Source organism: Pezoporus flaviventris, unplaced genomic scaffold (genome assembly GCF_033815535.1).
Source record: "Pezoporus flaviventris isolate CSIRO_AGI_PZ_B2104156 unplaced genomic scaffold, CSIRO_AGI_Pfla_v1 ptg000020l, whole genome shotgun sequence".
Lineage (NCBI taxonomy): Eukaryota > Metazoa > Chordata > Aves > Psittaciformes > Psittacidae > Pezoporus > Pezoporus flaviventris.
This window is the reverse complement of record NW_026892568.1, coordinates 279,694-301,731: the sequence shown is the minus strand read 5'-3', so window position 1 is coordinate 301,731 and position 22,038 is coordinate 279,694. Positions and strand designations below refer to the sequence as shown.

Sequence of the window (22,038 nt, the reverse complement as noted above, 5' to 3'; positions counted from 1 at the left end):
CACTACAGAGACTCCCGTTAATAATAGCTAGGGATAGGTTAAGCTGCCTGCCGATCGTGGTGGCGAGGGCAAAAAGCATGATACCCATAAGTGCCCTTACATACTACATCTGAAACACAGACCTGATCTAAAGCAGTGAAAGCAAATCAAGCAAGCTGCGATTTTAAACCCCACTGAGGGCAGTGTAAGCAGCCAGGCAGGGATCCCAGCCCTGCATCTCAACCAGCAGCCAGGAAAACCCAGGGTGTGGGTTTGTGGGGCTCCTCAAGATCCTGCCATTGCCAGCTCTAGTTCCGAGCATGAAATGAGCTTCCCAGCCACCACGGGAAGCCACGTGGGATCCTCAGGAGGCATGTTCACAACAGCAACTGAAAAGAAAAGCCCTTGAAACTCCTCAGAGAGCCAAAGCAGTAAATTGGAAGCATCGCTCACAGGGCCCTGATAAATTAGAGGCGAGCAAATTAACCCCAGTTATGAAGTTACTGTTACACAGCACAAAAAGCAAGAACATAGGCAGTGGATAGAGGACAATACTATAGAATCCCAGACTGGTTTAAGGTTGGAAAAGACCTTAAAGCTCATCCAGCTCCAACCCCTGCCACGGGCAGGGACCCCTTCCACTAGAGCAGTAGAGCAGCTTGCTCCAAGCCCCTGTGTCCAACCTGGCCTTGAATAACAGCCTACAGGAACGTTAGAAAAGAAGAATCCACTGACCAACCCCCCTTTTCTCCCATATCAGCTTGCCAGCACATAGGCAGGACTTCAGTGACGTTGCAGCATCCCAGAGCCTTTTTCCAGGCAGTAATGCCCTCCGAGTCTCACCTCATGTACAAATGTGGTACCAGGATGCCACAGGCAGAGCTGACCCTGCTCCTGTGGAGCAGCATCAGGCACAGATCTGTTCATTGCCCTTTAGTTTATCCCATGCTTCCTGCTCTCTGCGAGGATGCAGCAGCACAGCCCACCCATGGGGGTCTTTGCCTACAAAATACCCCTGCAGGAAACTGCTGTGGGGATGCCACACAGCCCAGCCGGGCAGGAGGAGAATCCACCAGGATAATGAAACAAGAGTAACTCACACATCCCACAGCGTGAGCAGAGGCAAAATCCTGGCCTTGGAGGGAGGGCAAAGAGTAGGGGAAAAGCAGGTTTGTAAATAGCTTCTACCTAGAGCAGAAATCCCACAGCTCTGCTGGCCAGGCCGTGGGATCTGTGGGGCAGACGAGGGGAGCGCGGCTCAGCAGAGGTTTGTGCCTGCAGGGCTTTGAGAGAAATGGAAAGAATTATGGACCGAAGAGCAGTAAATGCCTTTGTGAGCAAAGGAAAGAGCCCTGTCTCACGTGCAACTGCTGAGAACTCCCTTTGCATGAGCTACCGCATCCCTGCCACAACACAGGACCGCGGGTGCCAACATGGACATGGACCAGAGCCACACTCACGGGGTTCGTGGCAAAAGCATCCCCTGATTAAGCAAAGCAAACACTGCCAGGCTCATCAACCCTCTCCTCCGTAATCCCAAAAGCTGGATGTACCCCAGTGTTTAACACCCCCCGACCCACAGTCAGCAGCAAGGCTGGGACCCCGCATCCCTCCCCAGCACACCAAGCCTGGCAGCAGCATCCACAGAGCCAGGAGTGACACGATCTCCTCCAGCGAGGAGTTCTGAAGCTAATTCTCCTGGGTCAGCACACGAACACGCTTCCTTTAGGAAGCTACTACGGATGCCAACGTGTCATCAATTATTCATCCTGCTCTTGGAAGAACTGTTAAGCTCCTGGTGGGAAATTAATCTTGCTATAATGAGGTTTGTGCTTCTAGGAGAGCTTAAGCATGTCCCTGTCGCCACTATTCAAACTCGTTTTCCCCCAGGACTGAATTCCAGCTCCCTCCAGGTAACATCATTTTGCCATTACTGCACCAGGAAGTGCAGAGATTATCAGATTTCAGCAATTCCCATGTTTCTGGAGGTTAAAGTCATTTTAGAAAGGCTTTTTTTTTTTTGCTATTTTAACTAAAACAAGCCTAAAGCAGTGGAAACACAAAGCCCACCGTGGCTCCAGAGGCAGCCCTGCTTGGCCGTCATCCACACACACACACAGAGCAGTACATCCCACTGGCTCTGGTGCTGGGAAGCAGCTTTTCCCCCCTCTCAGAGGCCCCCAGGCAGCCCTGGCACAAGACCAGAGGTCCTGGCATGGCAGTGTGAGTGCCTTTACTCTTGACCTACCATTCTCCACATCGGGTTTCGCTTCCACATCCGTAACCACAGCTCTTCCAAGCAAAAAGCTCTTCCAGATCCTGGCACAACTTGCCCATAAGAAGCTGCTTGGCCAGATTTCCACCTCCCTGCGCAGTGCAGGAGTGCCAGGACACCATTTACCTCCTGCTTCAGCCCAGGAAGCTCCTCTGAATGCCAGCAGCACCATCCCCGCTTCCTAAGACTTCCAGCAAAAAGCATTAGTGCAAGAGCACGGTGATGCCAACCCCCCCAAAACCCCACATCCCCGGCTCCCCAATTCCCTCAAAGCAGTAAGAACAAAGGTGCCTTTTACACACCCATCAGCACGTGTAAGGTTTTCCATTCCCAGGCTACAAACTGCTCTGCCCATGCCCCTCCTGGTTCCACGCTGATGGCACCCATCACGGCTGCTGCCTGACTTCATGGAATCAAAGCGTGCCACAGCTGATGGTAACAGACTGCTGCTCGCTGGAGCTTGACTTCAGCTCACCCGGGTGGGATGCAGGCTTGCCCCAGAGCTGGACACAGCACTGCAGAGGGGTCTCACCAGCAGGGAGTAATCCTTGTCCTCTAAAGGGGCATGGGAAGGGGGATCCAGGGAGCAGCAGTGATTTCCACTTGTTTGATGCAGAAGCAGCAGCTAAGGAGGCCAGAGCACTCCTAATCATTACCCTAACCCAAAATCCTTTCACCAGAACACAAAGAGAGAATCTAAATTATTAATTTCCATTGTATAGCAGCATGTCTTATTATTTGTGGTATGAATTATTCACTCATTCCCTCTCCTCCCCTGGGCTCCCGATGAGCAAGAGCTTTTGTTTGAGGAGCGTATGTTGGGATGGGGAAGTGGCCGGGTCCCTTCTCCCTGCGGATCCACAGCGCTCACATCCTGACCCTGCCAACAGACAGTGACAGGACAGAGAGAACAAAACCCAAGGCACCAGCTGGATTGATCTGCTCAGACAAAGCAGTCCTGGGCAATCATTATTCTCACCACTACTTGCAGCCACGGGCAGATGCAGGCAGTGAACAGGCAGAGCTGTGAAGCCCCATTGATCCCAACCCTCCAAAATGCTGCTGTGGAATAAGGAATGGGAGAAATGAACCTGTTTTGGTGCTTTCCTGCACTGTAACATCCTAGAAGGAGCAAACAAAGGTGTGAGCATGGCTGGACAAATCACACAGAGCTGCGTGCTCCGGCACAGCCGGTCCTGAGGGATGCTCTGTGGTGCCTAACTTGGGTAATCCTATATTTATGGGGGAAATAAAGGTGTGTTGGGAAAATCCAATCAAGGTTTGTGTGGACGGCAGCAGCAGGGAAGCACAGCAAAGCCAGGCAGCTGGAAAACAGTGGGAAATTGCCTTTTTGGGTAGGGAATTACAGTGAAGCCACCCCAGAGCTGCTTCAGCATCGCACATCAGCTCAGTTCCTCTCTCCTGCTGCAGGCAGAGCCCTATAAACTCCTCTGGAACCTACCCATTAGCGGCATTACTTACTAAAGCACCGACTCAGCAGTGGTTGAGGCCCATGACGTGCACACATGAAGCTGACAGAGGTGAAACACCTCAAAAGCCTCCAGCATGCCCACACAGCTCAACTGCACGGCTCTGATTCCCAGAGAGAGGGAAGTAACGGTGCAGCGCAGCCCAGGGATTCACAGATGGGTCCCATCAAGGTTGTGCAAGAGCTGATGACAAACAGAGATGATGACAGGGTCCACGTGGCCATCCCCTGCAAAAGCAAACAGCCCCAAATGCCCAGCTCACCCATGCTTAACAGCAGGATGGACACAAAGCAAGGCAAACCATACTGCTGCGTGTGATGCCATGGACTTAAAATAACATTAAAAGGGGATTTTAAGCCCCCAAATGCCTTATCCTGGGGGTTTCCAAGGAATTTCATAGGAGCTTTGACTGAAAGCAGCCTCCAGAACTGGGTACTTGCACTCAGCAATCAGAGAGCTGAAGGGGTTTGCTTGGGATTGAAACGAGGGCACCGAAGAGCCCACATTGCTCAGAGCAAACCTTTTAGGGTACGTCACAAGGTGACTCTGGGCAGCTCACGGCAAGGGATACAGGGAGCAACGAGCCCAAGAGAAGCCTCGCTCAAGGATTTGTGTCCATTAAACAAAGCGGAATTTGGGTAGCACAAGGCAATTCCCCTAACGCCACCTCCTGGTTTAACCTGCAGGAGCCAGACCATCTCCATCCCGTCCTGTTCCACTTTCCCCCAAAGCACGACGTGGAACGAATCATTGCAACCCATCAAGCTGCAGCGGCCAAAAAGGAGCTGATGGGGCAGCACAGGGCCACTGCTTACACCAGAGGTACCCAGTTTAAAGAATCAGAGTAACTGCCCAGCATCCCAAAGCTGCTCCATCACAGGAACCCTTCTCTGGAAGAAGAAAACTCTCCCAAATTAACCAACCAGAGCAACCCTCAAAGGAGGGACCGACCCATGCTGGAAACAGGCTCTTCCCCACCCCACACAACCCGAACCCATCCCAAGTATTTAATGTTTCGTTTCCAGCACAAGATGATTTCTCAGGCCACTGCTCACCACAGACCTGGGAGATCTGGTGGGGATAAGAAGGACAAGCAGGCTCCACATGCATATTTCAGCAGGCTTTCATTCCAGCTGGTGAAAATACTGTCTTTAATTGGCTTTTGTCACCTCGGCGGCTGTTACCACTTATAAAACAACCCATCCCCAACTGGAAACGATGCCTCAGAGATAAATGAACATTATCAGCTCCCCGCTGGCTTTCACAGGTGTCTGGGCACATATTAGTTTTTGAAATACGAGCTGCTGTCAGTGGGGTATCACAGACCCCGCAGCTTTCATCCCCCTGCCCGTGTTCCCCCCTCTCCTTTAACAGTGCCAGTGTAATGGGCTGCAGAGGGAAACTTCCCACCGTGCCCACGTAACATGTGGAATTACACTTACATCAGGCTGTTATTCACGCACAGGGCACCTCAAAGACCTGTCTGCCCAGGAGGAGCAAAGGGAAGATCCAAGGGAGCCGAGCTGGTGGCCATGGAGCCACGAGCAGCCCAGAGCCAGGGCACTTCTCCCATTGACGTACACCTCCACTCTATGTGCACTGGCATCTTGCACACCAGGTAATGATCCTGCTTTCCAGGCCTTGGATGCACAGAGGACGGGGAAATGGCGATGCACGGCATGCCCAGGCACCCAGGAGAGCCCGGTTGTGACCATGGGAGGATTTCTCTTTACTTTCTACATTCACAGGATGAGGTTTTTGCTGGTGGCATCTCTCCTTGGGTGGCTGAGAGCATCACCTGTGGCTGAGAGCATCACCTGCGGCTGAAGCTGCTGCCTGCATCCTCCTCCTGGCAGCATCACCCTGCTGCCTCCCCACACTTCCCACCCCTCAGCACAAGAGCTTAACAACTTTGAGCAAGTGATTTCAATCCATTGAGGGGCTTAATAGGTGAAAATGTCAAAATACGTGCTGATAAGGTGACAGTTAATGGGAGGCTGAATGAAAGGTTAAAGCCACCTTTCCCCAAGCACATGCGGCTGCTCCGGGTCCCACATGAGTCACCGCTGTGTGAAACCCCCCGATGAGCCCCCAGCTCTGCTTTCCATGGGCTGCATCCGAGCTGACCTTTCTCCTCTGCCGCTTCACAGGGCCATCACAGCACGGCACCATCGCAAACAACAGCCACGCGATCCCTGACGCATCCATGCCCAAGGGTCCCTCTGGAAAGCAAACCGGAGATGCGCTGGGCAGCAGCCCCACGAAGCCACGGCCCAGGCTGGTTCTTCTCCCCGGAGCAGAAAGTGCTGTGAGAAACTCATGACTGCTCAAACACGCGTCTCCGCATCCTCCCGAGCTGTGAGCGCAGGCTGAGCCGGTCCCTCTGCTCCCCTCGACCCTCTGCAGCTCTTCAGCTCCATCAAATCACTGCACAACCTGCTCAACCTTCATCCACGTCTTCTTTTTCACCCTCTTGTCTCAAACACAAGGTGCAGCGAAATCTCCTTTCTCTTACTCAAAATAACACCTCCTGGAAACCAGAGGTGCTCCAAGAGTGCCCGAGAGCAGCCATCACAAGCAGAGCAACCCGCAGAAGGGATGGTGGAAGGAGGTCTGCTGTAATTTCAGAGGGAGGCATCACACAGATTAATCAGCGCAGCTAAACAGCTCCCATTCTCACGCTCTGCTGAGCCCCAGTGGGTGCCAAGCGCTTATTAAAGTCAGCAGTGGTGAAATAGTCTCAGTTTCAGCAGATCAATATAAAAAGCCCATCATTCAAAGTGAATGTTACCAGCCTTTAATGGGGCTCTGAGAATATTCATAGAAATAATCACTTTGCTTTATAATAGAGATGCAATATCGCACTCGCAGCCCCAGCTATCTCTCGGGAGGCTGAGTGCACGGGAGCGCCTGGCCCAGGAGAATTAATTCAATCAGGTTTTGCTAATGACAAAGGAACCAGCCTGGAAATCACCCCCTCCCAAGGAACACCCATCTGGCAGCACAGCGTGCAACTGCTGTGCTGCTCCAGCCATCCACAAACCTCTCTCTGCATCCCCTCCTCCTCAACATCCTCAAGTTCACCATCATCTGAGGACCAGCTCCACCACAGAAGACACCAGCTTAGGTTTGGGTCTGATGGACAAGCTCTGTCTGAACTTTGTTTAAGGCTTAAAGAGCTGCATTCTGCAGCATCCCATCTCACACCCACTGGTGGATCACACCGAACCTGGACCTGGCTTGGGAGATGTCAAACCACCCCACAGTTCAGGTACACACCTTACCGGGAAGCTCCCTTTCTCACTGGTGGGAAGATATCCTTTTGCTTTAGACACAGCTCCACCAGTTGACAACCAAGCAGCACACTGCACACCTACATCATGCACCCACAGCCCTCAATGCATGGAGCTGGTTTTGACAGGCCAGCCAAAGAGCTGGGATTGGACTAAATCCCTGTCCACCACTGGAGATGTCCACAGCAGGGGACAATGCTGGGATCCCCACAAGCTTTGTCCACCTGGCTGGATCCCCATCAATGGTGTGCAGTGATGGAGCTCAGGGATGCAGCTCCTATTTCCAGCATTAGGTGCCTGCCCAAAAACGCCCATCAGCCGACAACCAGAGCCAAACCTCACCGTCTGGTCCTCTCCCCCAGACAGTCATAAAACTGGAGACACAAGCGGACATTAAAACTGGGCAGAGCTGTAAGAAGCCATAAAGAAAAGCAGCATCCAGGCAGCCCCCATCCCCAGGCAGGCAGAGCCCCCTCCTGGGGCCATCCTCAACCCCAGGGTGCAGAGGGCAGCAGGCAGGTCTCACGCTATCCAGGCTAAGGGCACTCAACTGAACCATTCTCCTTCGCAGGCGAAGCTGCAAACAAGCGTGCTTCAAATCAATGTGACATTTACCATCCTTTGGTGCAGACTTCCCTTCTACCCCCGCTTCCTGGGGATGGAACAAAGCAGCAGCAGCAGCACTGGCTGCCAGACTCTGCTCCCTCCTTAGGGATGGAGAAGTGCCGCAGAGCTGCTGCAGGGACGCGCAGGACGTGCTGAAGTCAATCAGCAACACGAGGAACTGCTGCTGTAAGGACCTGGTCGTGCCTCGATGATGGGGGACATAAGCAGGGTGGCAGGGCTGTAAACCCTGCACCCTCTCCTTTGCACTGGGCTATACCTTTCCCCCACAGCATTGGCCAGAATGTGACCTACAAGTTTTGGGGCTAAACCTCTTCTAAGAAGAAGGAGGGTCCCCAAAACACTGTAACACACCAAAGCACAGTGCCAGTGTCAAACCCCAGTGCAGCCAGCTGCCTCTTGCTGCCATCTCCAAGCATGGTCCCAAAGGGGATGAATTTAGATGCCGTCACCTAAGGATGCAGGGACTTTCCCCCCGATCCAGGACACGCATTCATCCTCCCCATAGATGTCACCACCTGTAAGTTTCTCCATGTACATTCTTCCCTCCTGCCCACAGCAATATCCCACCATCCCTCCCTCCTCACCAGCACCTTTGCCACCAAGGCTGAATTTGTTCTGTATTTAGCTCACACACACTGTTCTGCTCCTTGCTTTGTTCTTTCTTATTAAAAGAAAATAGACTCCAGCTTGTTTCTGGCCATGGGAACTGAAGATGAAGCCTCAGGTGAAGCCACGTGAGCTTTGGGGGTGAGCAGGGGATGGCAGTGCTCTGTGCATGCTGCAGCACCACTGACATGTCACATCCCAGACACCTCCACTGAATGGTGGCACTTGAGGCAGAAACACTGCAGAAACTGAAGCAGGGACAAACACAGGGTGATAGAACTGAAAACAGACAAGCGAGATTTGCTCCTGCAGGAAGGAAAGGGCTGGAGCAGAGGGGATGGCTCCAGCTCTGTGTACAGCTCCTGGGGATGTTTATGGCATGTGGTATTCCTTGGCAACATCAGGCTTCCTTGGCAACATCAGGGGGGCTGGAAGCATCACCTTGTGCCTGTGACAACGGGGATCAGCTCCGTTGCCTCCCCAGGAGCAAGAGCAGAAGGGGGTACATCAGTGGGGATGCTCCTCGGGGTGACCAGGGATGCAGCATCGTGCTCCTCAGGGAAGCACAGACCCCACAACACCCCTGTGAGCACCACGATGCCAATAAGAGCCCCAAGGCACAAAGACTGTTGCAGAACATGACCTTGGTCCTGTTCTCCATCTCACCTAGAGCAGCACAAGCACTCAGGGCTCCTGCAGCATCTCCCCACCAGAGGAACCCCCGGTCTCACGCAGCCTGGAGACCACCACGGCTGGGCTCAGAGCAAAGCAGACCCCACCAGAAGCTCCCCATGGAGCCAGGGGCTGCCCCAGGAGCTCCATCCCACCGGGCTCTCCTCCTCCCTTCTCAACAAGCACAAAGAGAAAGGCGGCTCCACTCGCACCTCGCTAATTGTTATTTGTGATACACCAGTAACATTTTAATTAATCTGAAGTCTTCAGCATAACAACCACCCGAGGTACAAAGATAAAGCAGAATCAACAGGGCTTGATTAAATGCATAATTAATGTTTCGCTAAACCCAGCATATATGAATATTAATTACCAGCAATAGTCTGTGGTTTGGCATCTCCTGTCATCATCAATTTATTCCTTCCATTGCCATTCCCGGCCCTGGAACAAACGAACCAACCTCTGGCTTGCCAGCAGAGCCCACTAAATACAGCTGAATGCAAGAGGCTTGTCTTTACATGCCACTATGTCACCCGCACATTAACTGCCTTCCAGCATGGTTGCCTGAAGAGAGATGCATTGCCAAGGCTGAAGTGTGCTCATCCCAAAATGGGACTCAGTGTAAAGAAAACTGTTGTCTGCTGGCAATAGAAGAAGACCAATCCCCACACCAGTGAGAGAGGAGAACAGGGATGGACCTGGTCCTGTTGAAGATTTTAGAGTCATAGAATCCCAGCCTGGTTTGGGTTGAAGGGAGCTTAAAGCTTCTCCAGCTCCAACCCCTGCCACGGGCAGGGACCCCTTCCATAGAGCAGCTTGCTCCAAGCCCCTGTGTCCAACCTGGCCTTGAGCACTGCCAGGGATGGGGCAGCCACAGCTTCTCTGGGCACCCTGTGCCAGCACCTCAGCACCCTCCCAGGGAAGAGCTTCTGCCTAAGAGCTCATCTCAGTCTCCCCTTGGGCAGGTTAAAGCCATTCCCCTTGGCCTGTCCCTACAGGCCCTTGTCCGAAGTTTTAACCACCAGACAAAGGGACTTCAGGCAGAGTCTGGGCTCAGATGTGCCACAGCACAGGATTCAGAGGAGCAAAACCACCTCCTGCCCATCACAGCCCCTGGGCAGACCCCGGATCCAGCGAGGTGAGCGCGGACAGAAGCAGCCACCCATGGGCTGCATCCTCCTTGCTGCGGCAAGCAGAGCATCGCACAGAGGCACGGAGCATCCCTGTGCATCTCCCCAGCACAGGCGCTGCCGCCCCACGCGCTCCCCGAGGTGTCATTACTCTGCAGGAGCCCGCACTAATTACAGTGTCAGCCTCGTGCTGCAGGGCTGCTAATTGAGGTAGAGCATTACAGTGTTTCCAAACCCCGAGCTGCAGGCAGGGGCCGCAGCAGATCCGAGCAGCGCTGCTGGCGCTCTTGGGAAAGCAGAAGGACTTCAGGGAAAGCCTGTCCTGCTGCTCACCGAGAGCTGGACCAGCATCTGCTTCATGCAACACAGACCAGAGCCCCTTAATGAGCAGGGCAGGCTGTGGTTTAATCACAATCTGAATTATTTATTAGGGTGAAATCAGTGCTGGCATCCCATGACCTGCAGCCAGGGCTCTGGGGAACACAACGGCAGATGCAGGCTCAAGTCCCAACTTCTCTGATGTGAAAACATCTGGATGACTTGGGGCAAAGCCCCACTGAAAGGAGGATGTTGGCACAGGGTTTTGCCATCGGTGAGTGGCCCCACAGAGCACAAACAGGCATTGACACCCACAGCATCGCTAAGGACTGCTGGAAGGGCAAGCACCAGGTAGAATAGAGCAGGAGAAGGAATGTGGGACAGGGCTTGGCAGGGTCGGACACCGCCATGGTGAGCCAGAGACCCCACTGAGCTGAGCCAAGCCCCAGGACAGGGGCTGAGCACAGACCTTCTGCAGGCCACAGTCATGCTCCTCTCTTGTTATTAAGCTTTAATATTGTGACCTTTAAGACGCAAGAGAGAATTCCTGAGCCTCTGTAACTGTCCAAGGGAGGCTTTGTGCTCTTGGACAAGCAACGAAAGGTTAGAGCAACGCCTCCGCAGCAGCCAGGGCCATGTTCCCATTAACCTATTGCTACAGGTGACACTTGGTTCACTCCTCTACAGAACCTCCTCTGTTTCCTTGCTGAATGACGGGAATCCTCAGACAAGAGCCCAAGGCACCGAGGTGCACACAGCACCTGGCTCCCTGACACTGCGTTTGAAGGATGAAATCCAATTACTGCTCCCTTAGTGCAAAACCCTTCCCCTTTTAGCGTGTCCCCACGACAGGCTGGCAACAGCGAGCGAGGCTGCAGATGTTCCAGGTCCCTCCCAATCCCTCTCTCCGCGAGGGGTTTGGCTGCCAAGACCTGACACGGTTCAGCCGTACCAAAGAGCAAGACCTGATGCGAGAGATCGCATCACAAGGCACCAGGCACCCATGTGGGGATCTCGCACCCATCTGCGAGCAGCAAGGGACAGAAGAAGGGAGAGAAGGTGGCAGCAGCCGTGTGTGACCCTCCTGGGATGGCCTCGGGAAGGGGCTGCCCGTGAGCAGGGCCGGAGGGGCAGGACCTACCTGGGATGTTGTGGATGGTGATAGCGAGGATCATGAGCATAATCCGCCTCCAGCTGCTGCTGCTGGCCGTGGGGACCCCATCCCTGGCCACAGGGAACGCTGGGGGGGGGTCCGGCAGGGTGGCCCCTGCACCCTTCCTCCTCTGGTAGGGCTCCCCGTTCTCACCTTTGTCTGCAGGGACAGAAAGACAGACAGGTGAGAAGAGAGGGGGACAGAGCGGGGCACCTCCCGCCTCCCCTCCCAGAGGGAAAGAGCAGGGAGAAGGACTAACACTGACCAGAGCAGGGCTGAAGGTGCATGTGTCGCTCCCTATGTTCCAGGGTAGAGGTTTCCCCCCAGGCAAACTGCAGAGTCCATGGGCTAGGGAGTCTCTGAGTCAAAGCACAAGCTCATCTTCTGCCTCCTCTTCCTCCCCTGGGGACCCAAATGGCTCCCCAGCATCACCCACCCCTTCAAAGTCCCAGTGTGGTGGGGACAAGCACTGGGGATGATGGCTGGTGAGGATGATGAGCAGCAGGGACCCATGGAAAGTCCATTGCTCCCCCCCCCCCCCCCCCCCAAACTTTGCAGGTCTGCAGTTCCATTGCCATCACCGGTACAGGAAAGCCCCATTAACACTCACCCCAGTCACAAAACAAGTGCATTGAGCTGTATTTAGTGACTGTTCTGCCACCAAAAGATTTGCCACTGCCATTTGCTAAGACATCACCAGGTAACTCCAGGCTCTCCCAGACCTCTGCTCCCAGCAGGACCATTACCATCAGCTTCACTGCAATCAGTTATCTAAAACCATGCCACTACAACCTCAGGCCCAATTAGGGCTGTGAACCAGCACCAGGCAGCACCATAATAAAGCCCACGCACACTGAGACCTCCAGCATGAAAAGGTGAAGGGATGCCAAGACGAGGAGCACAGATTCCTCCACCCCGCACAGCTATGGCTCAGTATTAAAGACTTGACATTTAGACAATATAATTCTCTCCCCTTGGATTTACAGAATTCTCCCTGCTGTCCCTTGAGCCACGCTCTCCCTGGTTTTGTTCACAGACACAGTGTAAGGAGCCATCCAAAGCTGTTCTGATGGAATTCCAATTGCTTCCCCTGCTATTTGGAGGCAGGATGGTACCTGGCCATCACATCACACACCACACAGCATGTGTTTCAGCACCAATTAAGAACCTTGGGATAAGAGGGCTCATGCAAATTGACACAGGAGGTCACCTTGGGAAAGCAGCAGTGCATCTGGCCATCTGCAACACAAACACGGACACCCAAAGGCATCCTAAAACGGTCCTCAGCAATGCAGACGACACACACACACCAATTTAATAGTGTTTGGTAGCAAAAGAGCAGCTCAAAGACTAAAACCCCACTTGAGAGCAGTGGGAGCAGGCACCTCCTGCCACCTCCCATGCACAGGAGCATCCCTGGACAGTGTCACCAGGGCTGCAAATCACAACGCTCGTGCTTTCCACCGCACAGCAAGATGCTGCACTGCTAAACAGTGTCATTAGCCATATGGAGCCAGCCACTTTGTCCCCGAATCCCAGCCCAGTCAATAGCACGCAGTCACATTTGATGGCAGAGCTCCCTCCCAGCCCATGGGGCCAAAGATAAATATGGTTTTAAGCAACAGCAAGGGCAATTAGATGCAGCGGAGCAGCTTGTCCAATTCACTGCAGGAACGCTGGCGTGGTTTGGCTGGCAAAGGGGCAGCCAAGGCTAAAGCCACTTACAGATGACATCCCCTCCTTCTGCCAGACCACTGCGGTACTTTAATTGCTTGGCACGCACCCCCTGGTCCCCCAAACAGAGTTTTCCTCAGCTGATGCTGACCCACAGGGCTGCACCCAGTGCTGCCGCAGCCCCATCACCGCAGGGTGATGTGAGGATGCAGAAAGGTGCAGGAATCCCCCTCTGCCATTGAGGGCTTCCCAGGGAGGAGGAAAAACACCATGTAAACCATTTTGAGAAGAGCACTTACATTCAAGTGACAAAACACCAGCGCTTCTCCCTTTATAGAGAGCAACAAGTGTTCCATAGAAGCAGGAGTGATTGCAACGCAAGCGTAAACTCTTGAAGTGGTTTATGCGAGGCACAAATGCAGGATGGGTGCTGGAAGTGGGGGTTTGGGGGGTCTGGGGAAGCTCTGCACTTTGCAGGCTTCGGGGGAACGCAGGATGTGAGATCAGGGATTTGGTTTTTCTTCCATCAGGCCAGAAAAGCTGCTGCTGACAGTGCAGCAGCACCTCCACCGCGCTCTCATCACTCGCAGCACCAGCTGAGAACAGTGGCACTGACACCAGGCAGGGTGCTCCATCACTGTTTAATTCTCACCAACCCCACAGTGAACAATTTCTTCCTCCTGTCTAATCTGAATTCACTCTGCCAATTTAAAGCCATTCCCCCTTGCCCTGTCACTACGTGCCCTTGTAAAAAGGGAACCCGGATGTCTCAGTTGTATCCCCACGGTTTAGGCAGAATGAGCCCAAGAACCCAACCCCTCCCAAGCCGCTTTCCGCTTGGCACTGACAGAACTGATCGACCAAATGGCAGCAGCCTTTCCAAAAACCTGACTTTCTGGCTCTGAACAAAACAACTCTGCCTCGACATCTGCTCTGCTCGCAGAGACGTTCACTTGTGCCACCCCCGTGATGCTCCCATCTATCTCCCTTTAGGCTATTGCTCAGGCCCCATTCCCAGGGGATCACAGGGATTGTGGCAGGGAGGGGACCATGTGGTGGCACCATGCTCACGGTCCCCTCGGGACACACACGGAGCCTTCAGGAAGGGGAGAGCTGCTCCAGCTCCAGCTCAACCCAGCCATCCAAACCACTCGCAATGCACTCATTGCACGTTAACCACCAGTGCTTTGAGCTGATGGTTCACTGGGCTTTTCATGCCTCATCCCAGCTGTACTTTCTTCTCATTTCCCTTGTCCCTGGGTTTGAGGGGTTCGCTCTGGGTCTGCACCGTACCCCAGGACTCCTGCAGCAAGGCACAGCGAGGCTTTTGCTGGTGTTTAACCATCAAAGCAAATCCTTCCCAGCTCCCTGCTCCAGGTTTCGATCTCAGCTCCCCCAGCTCCTGCCTGCAGGTGAATTTTGGCTGAGAAAAAGCCTGCTCTATTGAATGCACAGCCACCAGCATGGGAGAAAGCCCCAGAAAGGAGCTGCAACCACCACAGAGGGGCCCAGCTGCACTTTGGGGCCACCCATGCCTGCAGATATCAGATATCTGAGAGCATCAGCCAGGTGCATCCACACTCCCCCCATGCTCATAAGCATCCTCTGTGAAGAAGCACAGCAAGGGATTCAATGGCCAACGCTCGTCTCACGTCTGTAACAGGGGAAGCTTCAGCTTTCCCCATTCTGATGAAAATTACCCCCCTCTCCCCATCATCAGATTACCAGGAAAGATCCATCTCACGGCTCTCATGAACAAAAGGCAATGCTCAGACCACTTCCATTGCTTAACACGAGCCTGCCACCCACAAAGGTATCACCCAGCCCCAACACACTCCTACCACTTCTATTAGATCCCTTTTTTGTTAATTATTACTATATTTTACCTACAAGTAGTCTGCTTCCTACTCCTGACAAAACTGTTGATGCACATTCGACACTCTACAAGCAGATCTGAAGCACCTTCAAGGACAGCGGTGACAAAGGATGGGGAGATGCCACAGCCCTCTGCAAATGTGGGAAATAAAGAGGATAGATGCAGCTTTTACCAGGGAAGTGCTGCGGGTGGTGTGCCTGGGCAATCTGAACACCAAATTGCCTCTCCTACACATTATCAGTGCATTAGCAGAGGATAAAGGCAGCAAGACCAAACGGAGGGAGACAACCCCAGCATCATTTTCCCAGTAGTGCCACATCTAACAGCGAGCCTACAGAGCGCACACGGGTCAAGCAATGGGGTTTACTGCCAATTGGTGCTGGAAACGATTAAAAAACCAGGGAAAAGAGGGATAATTACAGTGGAGGGGTGATCCCGGCACAGCACCGGACACGGCACGGGAGGGGATGCGTGCGGCTGTCACACAAAGCACAGCACCCAGAGCGCTCCCAGCCTGAAACGCTGCCTCTCACCCAGGCTAAGGGGAACAAAACAATAATTACAGCAAAACACGGATTTGGCTGGAAGTCAGGAAAGCCTCAATAGCAAATTGGAGTGGTGATAAGAGGAGAACAAGGGAGGGGGCTCTTAAAGAATAGCTGACACAATCAGACGAGGGTGCTCGCGAGAAGGCTGCCAAGACAATTATGTGGCAAATAATTATCTGCACCACATACATTATTTTAAGTCTTGTTCACAGAACATGCTCCATACATTCTACTCCATTTATCATTATTGGATTTCTTAGCAAAGCTGCAGGGCAAAGATTCTGCCAAAAGTTTAATTACATATGTGCAGCCTGCTGCATTTTTCATATCCTCTGCAGCCAGCCCTGGAAAAAGATAAATGGCTTTGAGTATGGCTTAAACTGCTGGTGAAATATAAAAACCAACTGGCTCCTTATCAGCATGTGAAATGGCTTTTTATTTCTGATTATTTCTTAATGAAAACTGTTTGCATTAGCCGTGAGCTCAGCTTTACTGCGCTCGCAAGCGCTACACAAACAGACGAAGATGCTATTTACCCTGGGCTCAAAGAAACCCTCATGACTGCACTGCTTCAGCTCCCACATTCAAACCAAAGCCTATGGAGCTCTCTAGCTTTTCACATCTGCTTTAGAGCCCGTCTCCTTCTCTCCACTTAGGCCTGGCTTTAGCCCTGCCTCTCCTCCAACAGCTCTCAAATGCTTGAAATTAAATGTGCTCAACCAGGCTGCTGATCAGGGCTGGGGCTCTTCAAATCCCTGTTGGAGAAGTGTGTGAGGAGCCCGTGCAACCCCTTTTAGGTGGCCTAAGAGCCACTTTAGGCTCGATTTGGCTCCAATCCTCCGCCTCCAGCCCAGTCCCATGGCACCGGTGAGTTTCAGCATACTGTAGGAGCTGGTACCCTGTGGTGAGCACACTTTCTCCCAAGCAGCACCCCAGCATCTCCTTCTTTCCCCATTCCAGAGCAAACACACTCATGGCAATTTGGATCCTCCCTTCAGATGCTTGAAAAATCAAGCTCCAAAAACCCTCCTTCATCTTTTCCCCACTGATTTCCCCATCAAATTCGTGCAACAAGACTTTGCCTCACTGAGGAGGGGCATGGAGCTGAAAGCAGCTGAGGGAGGGACCTCCGGGCTCTCAGAGCAACACAAATCCCTTACTACGGGCTCCATCATTCTTTCCTTCAGCTTAAACTGACAAGGGATGAATTAGCACCCTCATCTGTAAACCTTTGTCAGCTCCCGTCTCGAAAGTGTGGGAGAAGGGAGGCAGAGATGGATGCACAAAACACTTGTTAAAATCCATGATGAACTGCTGCTCGCCGGCTATTTGTAATACTGTTTGGTGTTGATGCACACGGGAACAAGGCAAAGGAAGGAAAGCATCAAATACTCTTATTTCTAAAGCCCCCACTCAGCAATGTCTCTATCTCTCACCTGCTCCTATGATATCCATTATAACTGCACCCACAGGGAACAGCGGAGCATCGGGATGGAGCAGGGAAGCAGCAGCCACACACAGAGCCAGCGGCCGGCCCGGCTCCAGCAGAGCTGCTGCCAAGTTCCCTTGGGCTCCTCGGAGCCCCACACCACTCAGCACACTCCTCACTGCCAGCACCTGCTTGCGTGCAGCTGGAAACGTGCTTTATGCGTTATAGCTGCTCAAGAAAAGGCTGAGCAAGCCGGGTGTGAGCCTTTAGCTGGGGATGGGGTAGGGAATGAAGGAAGGATTTGCTAAAGAAAACAATAACTCAAGTCACTGCCATCCTGTCCCGAGGTACAGAACATAATTGCATGTTAAATTGTCCCCCCTCGTGCCTGAGATAAATCAAAGTTACTCAAAATACGTCTAAGGTTCCCCAAGGCTCAATTGTCAAACCCAGCCCCTGACAGAAAGGCTCTCCTCCACTGCAAGCGTGATGCTACGAACATCTTCACTCTACAAACCCAAGCCCATTCCCTGCTCCGCTCACCTCCATAAACCCTCAATGCTCCATTAGCTCTGAGCAGATGTAACAACCGCTCCGTGGCAGCTGGGCTTCATCCCTATCAGCACACAGGTCCCAGCAGCACTTCTGGTCTGCAAATTCCATTCTGGACCCCACCTCTTGCTGGAACACCACAGGCATCGCTGCTCAGTCAGTGCCATCAGTCAGGGACCTGGGCAGAGGGAGGACCACTCTCGGTGATGAGCATCCCTCCTTCATGTGAAGGCTGCAGTAGGGCAGGCAGCACCATTTCCCAGCTCACCCCTTCACACGCCATTCCCTTCTCTCCAGCCTCTCATTTTCCATCATTTTTTGACCATAAGGAAGCCCTAGAAGTAAAACTGCATCAAAATCAACAGCCCTCAGGAAGTGGAGCCAGATACATGCACACTCCTGGCAGCAACCATGCATTGTAATGCAGTACAGCAACAGCTCTGCCTTCTGAGGACACCACCGTTATCTCTCTTCATATTCTCCGTTCTTGAAAGGCTCGTTTCAAGGATTACTGGCACCATTGGAGTCTGAAACCACTAATCCCCTGAGTGCCCAACCCATAGTGCAGACAAGCAACCAAAGTTATTCCTTGCACACATAGAGATGGGAGCTTAAAGCTCATCCAGCTCCAACCCCTGCCACGGGCAGGGCCACCTTCCACTAGAGCAGCTTGCTCCAAGCCCCATCCAACCCGGCCTGGTCCTAAACTCCTCCACATCCCTCCTTTTGCCACTGTGGCAGGAATTCCAGAGAGCACAAAAGGGCATCGAGGGATGCTAAAAAGCAGATGGGTGCTAGCGAGCATCTGCTCCCTGCTGCCATGCAGGCACGCTGCTCTTACCCACCACCTCCATAAGAGGTTTAATTACTGTAGGTAATTAAGCACAGCACCTCTGGTGGGATAACTGTTATCCCCTCCACAGACAGGTACGGGGAGAGGCAGCGAGTGCCGCAGGCTCCGAGCTGGGCAAAGGGAAGCAGGCAGGAATCCCGGGTTGCACTCGTCAGCTCTGATCAGCTCTGACAGCACAGATCACGTCGGAGCTGGAAATAAAACCACCAAGGGAAAAGGTTCTTTTTTTAAAGGAATGAGTCCCCAAAGTGGGGGGAATCCAGCTGCTGGAATGTCTGCACACACACAGAACAAAGCTGCCGAAAAAGAGCTCCTTGGACTTGCCCAACTATGGTCAAAATAAGGATTTACTTTTAAAAATAGCAATTTATTTACTGCTCGAAGAGCACTGGCGAGGCTCCGGGTGCCCCACACAGCCCAGTGCCACTGATCCCACCCCTGGGTGCTGGTGGCAGGGAGGGAAGCAGGACACCCGTGCCACCCCTTTGCACGCTATGGTGACTGCAGCCCCAGCCTGTGGGCACGAGCTCACCCCACAGCCCCCCGTACGTAACAAATTCGGTTTCCAACGTTTCTGGCAGATACAAGAGGTCCCTGCATCTGCTCAGGCTTTCAGCAAGGAAGATAAATAGAGTGTCATGACTCACTGTCTATTAGGCGCCTTCATTTATCCGAGCGTGCACAGGAGCTTTCATAAAAGGTTGTTTAATTCAGCATGACTGACTACCACTTGCTCTCAGACACGCGATTATTGCTGGGATCTGTCTCAAGTTTGGAGCCAGGAGGACGCTGGAGCGGGCCAGGCTGACCCGTGCGTCCCCAAAGAGAGCATCAGCTACCAAGCGAGTGGAGCCTGATGCCCAAAGCCCAGCTCAAACAGCACACCAGTAACAACCTGGCCTGAAAAGAGACCCAGCACATCTTCAGCACTCCCCCGCTGCTCCCTTGGGACCCAAGGTACCTCCTTGTGACGCCCCCAGCAATTGCCCCAGAGCATCCTTGCTGATCCTGCATCACTTGGCTCCCTTCTCAGCCTCCCCCACTTTCAAGCATCACCGTTGTCCCCCCAAACCTTGATCCTAATTCACGAACTTCTCCCCTGCTGCTCCAGTGATCCATCGAGTACCACATGAAATCACTGCTCCAGCCCTCCGCGTGCCATCGTCTAACCCCAGCAGCCCAAGAAACCAGGTAATTCCTGGGATTCACCAGGAATGTAACAGGACATTTCCCTGGGAAAGCTCTCATCATTACAAAGAGCTGCCAGCGTGCATCTGGGGGCACTTTTGTATGGGAAAACGAATCCTTAACGCAGCTCTTCATGTGAAGGGAAAAGCGCTGGAGGAATGAGATGAAGGGAAGGAACAGCATGTGTTGGCCAGAGTTGGCCCAGACAAACCAACCCTCTGGAAATCTCATCTGGATCCATTAACCCAGCACCCTATTCCTCCAGAGCCACAGGGATTCATCCTCAAACACCCAGCTCCCTGATGGCAGCAACATCAATGCCAGGGCAGCCGCTTCCATGAGGATGAGGAGGACGACGACCGCGACAGAGGTGACAGGACACAAGCCAGGCACACGGTGGGAAGCCGCAGTAACCACAAGGCCAAGGTGCTGCTCCTCGAGCGGCACAGACTGCTTCCTGGCAGCAGGAATGCCAGAACCCTCCCTGCTTCACGTCTGCCATGTTTAAAGATTAATTTCTTGGGTGAGAGCGACAGTGCGATGCTCAGCGTAATTACATGCACCAGGTCCTCTTAAGCACACCAATTCACACCAACTTCCAAGATCTCCTTACAGAGCTCCCAGTAGATGAAGTGCGTTGCTGAATCATTTTCTGCTGGAATCTTACACATCCGAGTTAATTTAATCATTTCATTTCAGAGGGTTGAGCTATGTTCGGCTCTCGGATCCTTGGCAGGCGACAGCTCCTGATCTGAGTGAGAGGAGAGGCAGCGAATCTCGGAAGGAAGAACAAGATCAGACCACAATCTCATTACAACCTCAGAAAGAAAACGGATTTTGATGAGGAGCTATTAAGGGACCAGGCAGCTCTCCTGCACTGGAAGGATGGGGCCCACAGCCCCAAGGCAGCCCAGTGCAGAGGTCGTGACCACGGGCTCAGCGCTGTCACTGCAAGGTCCCACCAACATCCCAGCGCATCAGGACCACATCTGCAACCAACCAACCCTGCCTCCGGGCCAGGGGTGCTCTGGCATCATCCTCACTTGGCACACACCTGCATATCACAGGATCATGGGATGGTTTGGGTTGAAAGGGACCTTAGAGCTCATCCAGTTCTAATCCCCTTCCACAGATATAGTGAGGAGAAATTCCCAAGCAGTACCTAAACCTGGGGGTGCAGAGCCCAGCTGCAGCCTCTGTAATGGGCCATGCACCAGATCCTGCCCTTCCCACCAGTGACCCGCAGCCGGCGATGCCTCCCCAGCACACACCAGCTCCTCACAAGCCAGTTCCTAGAGAGAGTTTCCCAGTCCCAGGCTGAATCTGCTGTTCAGCAGCCTCACATGTGCTCTGGAATAGGGACTCATCTGGGATTCCCATCCTTATCGCCCACGAGACACAGCCCGGAGGGAGGGAAAGGCAGCGATCCCACTGGATCGGTCACTGCCACGGACGGGCAGACCCAACACAAGGGAAAAGGGGCTATTTCCACAGTCTGAAAAGTAAAATGAATAAATAATGGCTTTCAGAGGAAAATAAAAGTGCTCTTTTGTTCTCAACCCTCCAATGTACAAAATCAATCCCAGCTCCCCCCCAAAGGGACAAGCAGATTGGATTCCTGCCTGCTCTCCTGGCAAAGCCACACCATCAGGCTGCTTCCAGGAGCACAATCCATCATCCCACGCTCGCTGTTCCGGCGCGTGATATCCCGATGGTATCGCACACACAAACTACCCCCTCGATCCACAGAAACTAATTCCACCCCTACAGCAGTGCCTGTGCAAACAAAGCAGGTTTCAAACGCGGCTGCTGCAGCAAGGGAAGGAAACGGACAGAAGAGCAGGAGATGCCTTCCCACGTTAAGGAAAGGATCCCAGGCTTTTCCTTCTGTCTGACAGCACTTTGTAGCCTACTACTAAACACTTCAATTCTCCTATTTTGGGTAGTCTTTGGGGTAAAACCAGAAAAGCAAACCCAGGGCTCAACCTGCAGCATTACTTTGCGAAAGGGAGGGTTCATCCTCAGCAGCAACAAGGGTCTGGGCTTTTTTCCTTCAACAAATTCCAATTTATGGATCTGGGATGATTGTCTCAGGAATGAAAACTCACGTCTTGAGCAGAAACACGCTGCTCCTCACTGCAGCCACTGGGGATGCAGCAGAGAGGATGCTCCTGGCCCTCAACATTTAGGAGATCCACAGGAGCCTGTGTGCTGCAGGCTGCCCTTGGCTGGGCAAAGACCTGGATCAGGGGGAAGGCAGCAAATACCTCTCAAGAATCAATGTCAAGGAGCTGGGCTCCTTTTTTCTCCCTTGAATCCGAAGCCAATCGATCTCTCTCAGCCCAGGGTGGGATGACTCAGCCGCAGAACGGCGC

The 22,038-nt window shown here is 53.0% G+C and overlaps 1 protein-coding gene across 1 annotated transcript in view; it reads right to left on the bottom strand.

The window, feature by feature from the left end:
- The window catches only part of SLC39A11 (solute carrier family 39 member 11), a 76,218-nt gene that overhangs the window by 20,967 nt on the left and 33,213 nt on the right, over positions 1 to 22,038 (bottom strand). The window contains exon 6 of the mRNA XM_061455231.1: positions 11,532 to 11,702. Coding sequence (XP_061311215.1) covers positions 11,532 to 11,702 — 171 coding nt within the window. The remainder of the gene's footprint in view (positions 1 to 11,531; positions 11,703 to 22,038) is intronic.